Raw genomic sequence first — 6,000 nt, 5'->3', positions numbered from 1 at the left:
AAGGTTCATGATGCAGCTGTGAAAATACCTGTCTGCTTATATGTGCCCTAACAAATACAATTAAAAAAACAAACAAACAAAAAAAAACATTTAATGTTGAGTGTTAAGGATGACGATATAGCAGAGGCCACATCCCCAAAACTTGGAGAGAACCTGTTGTGAGCTGTTTGAACTGACAGTTTTTCTGTTCCAGGCTGGTTTCACCAAAAAACATTTCCACAATAAGTCTGGCTTTGTTCTTTTATAAAGCAAACATAATCAAATAAAAAGGAACAAAGACAAACTCTCAGGACACTTTAGAGAACACCGAGCCCTGTTCTGTCATGTATGTACTGGAGATGATACAATCATGTTGCTGCTGAAACTTAGCCAGGAGAAAAAAAAGAATAGCTGGAACCTCACAGCACACCATCCTGCCATCTGCCACGCATCTGTTCCCCCGAGGAGCAGCCACGTAGCTGGACCGGACCAGGCCAAACCAGGCCAAGCTGACCCAGGCTGGGACGTTTTACACAGCACAGAATATGGACCGTATTTTTCCATCAAGAGTTCCCAGCCCTCCCTGAACCCTTCCCACACTTCCTCAGTCCCACGTCTCTGTCTTTTTCCACTCGATGTGGTCCAACTGTTTGCGAAAAATTCAAAGGCTAAAAAAATAAGGTTTTTTTTTTTTTTTGCTAATTTCTTGTTCACTACAGAGGTTTTATTTTGTTAAAAAAAGGAACAAAAAGGAACAAAAGCAAAAGTTCTTTGGAGGAATCCCACAATTGCGCAGCTATAGACTAACCAGCGTTCTCAGAGCATTAAAAACAAAGTTCAAAGTTTGTTTTTTTTTATCCAGAGATGTGACTTTGTGCCCCCTTGCTTCTCTTTTCCATTTCTTTCACAAACGTAAACAAAACAACAAAGTACGAGTTGAGTGTCTCTTGTTTTCCATGCCACCGACGCTCTGTACAGTCATTGGTGCAGGAGGGAGCCTCGGCTCTGCCCCCTGATTATTAGGGTTTTTTTCAGCCAATCAGAGTTCAGTAGATGACTTCATAGACTGTGGCCTTCTTGTCCCCGGAGCCAGTAACAATGAACTGGTCATCAGGAGAGATATCACAGCTGAGAACCGACGAAGACTCCTTAGACTGAACACAGAGACAGAGAGGAAGTCGTATTAGCTGCAAACAGTCAATGAATCATGTTTTTGTACAAACAGTGACACAGAAATTCACATTATTCAAGTCAAAACTGGTGTAGCTGTGGCCCAGAATAAACCTCTAATATTCCAACAAGAAGATGAAATAGCAGGAGAATGAAAAATACTAATTATTTCCAGGCCAGAAATGACAGTTTCTCATCATGTCACCAGCTTACTGAGTCATTTTAAACAAAAAAGACTTGTGTGTTTGCTGAAAGCTGTGCACAAAACTGTTTTGTAACGGCCTACCTGGAATATGCTGGATCCGTAAGGTGTCCGCCATGCATTCAGGAGGTTATCTTTTCCTGTGCTCACAAACCATTTACCTACAGGACGAAACACACACAGCCATCAACAGATAAAGTCTCAGGGGAGGTGAGATATGGAGAAGCCTGAAAGAAAGTGCTGCTTTTGTAAAGACGAACGGGAGAGGTGAAAAGGAGGAAAATGTTTCTGAATAAAGCAAAAAGCAGGAAATAGGTTCTGCTTCCCTCATCATGTCAGTGAACGTACCGCAGTAGGCGAACTTGAGAGAGAGAACGCAGCTCTCGTGGAGGTGCAGCTGGTACTTGTCAGGTTTGGAGACGTGCAGGACTTCCACGTTACTGCTCTCCATTCCTACAGCCAGCCACTCGCCTGTCGGACAGTAGCCCAGAGAGAAGATCTGGAGACGGGGAAGGAAAGAGGGAATCAAAGGAAGGAGAGTGGGTAAGCGTTAAAGATCATTAGGAGCTGGTCAGCATATCAATGTCCATCAGACTGGACAGCAGCAAGTCTGATTTATCCATCCATCCACTTATCCAGGGCTAGGTCATGGGGGCAGCAGGCCAAGCAAAGCACACCAGACGGCCCTCTCCTCATCAATGCTTTCCAGCTCCTCCTGGGGGACCCCAAGGTGTTCCCAGGCCAGTTGAGATATGTAATCCCTCCAGTGTGTTCTGGATCTGCACCAGGGCCTCCTACCAGTGGGATGTGCCCAGAACACCTCTAACAGGAGGCGCCCAGGAGGATCCTAATCAGATGCCCGAACCACCTCAGCTGACCTCCAGATGTCGGAGCTCCTCACCCTATCTCTAAGGCTGAGCCCAGCCACCCCATGGAGGAAGATCATTTCGGCCACTTGTATCCGTGATCTCATTCTTTCAGTCACAGTCTGGACAGCAGTAAGTCTGATCAGTGTTCATATATAACATATAGATGTGTGTGTTTGTACCTGCGAGGTGAAATCGTGTTGCTGGAGCTGGCGTCCCTCTCGGAGGTCCCAGCAGCGGACCGTGTTGTCCAGCCCTCCCGTCCACAGTTTGGTTCCATCGTTGGAGATGTCGATGCAGCTCGCTCCGTCTGTGTGGCCCTGGAACTGCCTGCAGGGAGGAGACAGACACATTAACACACATTCCTCCGGACGTCTCTAGCTGTCAAGTCTCCTCTCTGATCTCTGCTCATACCTAAATAGTACAGACTGTTATTTGTTAAACACTGCGCTGCATTACACTATTTCCAGAAGCTTGCATAGACCTTTAACTCTCCAGGAGCATTTAAGTGCACTGTGAAAATTAACACGCAGAGACGTACTTGCTTGACCACAGATAGTCACAGCACATAGACTGGTTTAAACCATTAATTCAAACTACAGCAACTTCCAAATGCAATGTATTATATAATCTTTATTATAAATCCTGCTAGGATTCATAAGCAGTATTGCAACATTTAATAAAAGTGTGTTTAATAACACACATTAATGCAGTTTGAAAGAAGATATGTGTTCATTAATGTCTTTGTCAACATTAATAACTCTTAACATGGGGCAACCGTATGCTGTAATAATAGATTTGTCTTCATAGGAGAGGCTATAACTGTCGACAACTGTACATTAATAAACACTTAAAATGATAAAAGACTTAAAGTTGTACGGTTTACATTATTTCAGCGACATGTATATAATATATAATATAAATCAGAATAATATCCAAGCGGACTCAGAGCTGTGACTCAGCATTTTTCGCGCATATGTGAACACTTCAAGAGAACTCAGACCCCTCTGAATTTAGCCTTCTAGATCACATGCTTTTGCACTGGGACGCTTGAAAAAACAGCCGAAACCATGGCGGCCTGTAACACCTGCAAGGATGCAGGACGAGGAGCGGTTTGGTCCACGGAAGATACTGCACGTCTCCAGATGTGAAATGTAGAATACATCAAATGGCAAGTCTACATCACAGAAACACTAAAGTTTCCCTTCACTTTTGAGTTCATCTGAAGGCGAGGGGCCTCATAACCACACTGCAGAGCCACGTCAAAGTAAAACAATAAACTATGCCAACATATTTTATATATAGTGTGAACAGAAAGATGACTGAGGTCCCATCAGAGCTGAAGTTGACCAGAAAGAGAACTGAGTCCCTTTTCTGTCGGTACACTTTTTCGTGCACTTTAAGAGGACTGAGTTCGGGTAGTCTGGGGCTGTTTAGTGGCTGTTTTGGTAAGGAACCGGAACGAGGGCGAGAGAGACAGGATCCGGAATTCGATGGATGCACCTTTCCGTCAAAATAAAAGCACCAAGCTAATAAAAATGCGGTGAAACTTTTTAATTTAAAGAATAGAATTTACAAGAAAAGCCCCAAGCCATTAAGTTAACCTTTTTCTTTTATTGTAAATCGATGGTGCGCCAGAATTTGAAGTTTTACTTTGATGAACACTTTTACTTTGGTAAATTTAGTGAATTCCGCTCTCTAGACCGGAACCAGAATCCAGACAAAATTCAGAGTGAATGGAAACCAGACTCTTCCCCGTACGTGAAGAGCCTGGTGACGCGAGGCTAAGTTCGGGTGACTTAAAAAGGACTACATGTGAAAACACCCCTAGATGTGTGTATTATCTGGTGAGGCACTGACTTTGTAGGTGGATATATCATCTGAACATTTGCAATACTACAAATTAAATACAGTTGCATGATGGGATGCTTTAAAGACAGACAGTCACAAAAAATGAATTTTAGAAAAACAAGCTGCACCCTGCTGCATGTTAAAAACACACAGACACACAGGTTGTGCTAAAGTCCACCTTCTCTGTGCAGTACTCCTCCTCTGTGTTTGGTTGCCTATCTACACTGTTTGCCCCCCTCTCTCAGTTATGATTGACAGCGTAGATTGTGAAATTTCAGAAATTACACAATTTCTTGTGTCTCTCTGTGCAGTCGTCTCTGCCTTCTCATTTCCCACTCCATTGCCTCTCTTCGTTTCCCATCACTCCCTCCTCTCCTCCTTTTCTTGTAACTTGAACAGAGTCTGGCTTCCTTCCCGTTTCCATGGCATTCACTAAAAGTAGTTAAAACGACGCAGTCCTCTTTCCAGTCCTCTTACCTGACCAGCGTCTGGTTGTGAAGGTCCCAGACGACGATGTTGCCATCGCTGCAGCAGGAGAAGCAGACCTTGTTGTCAGGGGAGATGGCCAGAGCGTAGCAGGCGGGAGCGGACGACGTCAGCTCTGCCTTGATACGAGGAGTGGGCGTGGCCAGATCCCAGATTGACAGCGTGCTGGCCTCCCCGCCGACGATCAAGGTCCGGCCGTCTGAGAGCAGCTTGCAGGAGCGGATGTAGTTATCCCTGTTCTGATTGGACACAATAAAACAGCAAATATAAAATATGTTGCAGCAGCCTGTAATTGATGACAAGGGGATACAGCAATACAAAGTTAAGCGTCCTGCTACAGTGGTACCACAGCAATAAATAAAGATGCTGGAGGATTTGGCTTCAGAACAACAACACAAAGGTGATTCATCATTTAAAGTGTGTTTTTATGTGTGTAAAAACAAGAGCATCACTTTCAGTTGTAAAGCAACATTATTAGACACAACATGGACAACAAACTTCAGATACAAGTCTACAAACATCCGTCAAGTCTCCTCCCTCCTCCCTTACCAGACAGTCCAGCTGGGCCATGGGGCTCTTGCTTCCAGGCTGGCTGATGTCCCACACCTTGACGCAGCCCTTGCCTCCAGTGTAGACGTGACGCGTCGAGGTGCTGATGGTGACGGCACACACCACCTCTCCGTGGTTCAGGGTGTGAATCTGACGGGCATGGCGAGGGATTCCTGGGCCCAGCAGGGCGTCAGGGGGAAAGGGCACCGGCTGCATCTGGCCGTCTGCACTCACGTGGAACGAGTAGGCGCTGCGGAGACGAGAGAGAGGAGGGAAGAGAAATGGATGAATAACAGAGAGATTAAAGGCTGCAGCAGAAACACTTAATCAGAAGTAGCGGGATATGAGAGAGGGCAAACATTTTACTATTTGGTCTTTGTTTCTAAAAGAGGACTTTGTTGAACTGTTCAGCGAACAAGAATAATTGCACAAGTTAAACTCTGATGAGCCCAATTTAAGAGCGCTAAAAAGTTACAGAACTTTTTCATGTAGACATTTTTCCCTCAGCCCATCTCATCTGCTTCAACTTGTGATTTCTGTATCTCCAAGAAACACTTCTGACAGTCTGACACTAAGTGACTAAACCCTGACTATTACCACTGATGTCTGGGTGGAACTGAAAAACATTGAATTTAACTTCGTCTATTGAAGCTGCTCTGCAAATATCACTGACGTCACATTGTTTATATCATTCATTTATCTGCAGAAGCAAGAAAAATACTCAGAACAACAAAGCGAAGTGGAGCCAGAAATGGAAGTCACATTGATAACAACTGAAGCATTTTTCATTCAAGTGCTTTAAGGGTGAAGACTTATTTTAAAGTTCTTGAAGTATGAACACAGACTTACAAGCCAGTAAAATATTTTCTTCCTGACTTTTTAACCTCAACATCTTTC

At 44.3% G+C, this 6,000-nt stretch overlaps 1 protein-coding gene across 4 annotated transcripts in view; it reads right to left on the bottom strand.

Annotated features, from left to right (window-relative positions):
• Positions 1 to 693: 693 nt before the first annotated feature.
• Positions 694 to 6,000, bottom strand: part of tle2a (TLE family member 2, transcriptional corepressor a) — a 56,385-nt gene continuing 51,078 nt past the window's right edge. For all 4 annotated transcript variants that reach the window (XM_033622103.2, XM_033622101.2, XM_033622099.2 and 1 more), the window contains exons 15-20: positions 5,104 to 5,353; positions 4,546 to 4,793; positions 2,400 to 2,547; positions 1,700 to 1,850; positions 1,436 to 1,512; positions 694 to 1,133 (exon numbers count right to left, since the gene is read on the bottom strand). In XM_033622103.2, coding sequence (XP_033477994.1) covers positions 1,026 to 1,133; positions 1,436 to 1,512; positions 1,700 to 1,850; positions 2,400 to 2,547; positions 4,546 to 4,793; positions 5,104 to 5,353 — 982 coding nt within the window. In that variant the 3' untranslated portion in view covers positions 694 to 1,025. The remainder of the gene's footprint in view (positions 1,134 to 1,435; positions 1,513 to 1,699; positions 1,851 to 2,399; positions 2,548 to 4,545; positions 4,794 to 5,103; positions 5,354 to 6,000) is intronic.

This window comes from Epinephelus lanceolatus, chromosome 6 (assembly GCF_041903045.1).
Source record: "Epinephelus lanceolatus isolate andai-2023 chromosome 6, ASM4190304v1, whole genome shotgun sequence".
Taxonomy (NCBI): domain Eukaryota; kingdom Metazoa; phylum Chordata; class Actinopteri; order Perciformes; family Serranidae; genus Epinephelus; species Epinephelus lanceolatus.
Note: the sequence above shows the minus strand (reverse complement) of the source record. Positions and strands in the feature narration are given on the sequence as shown.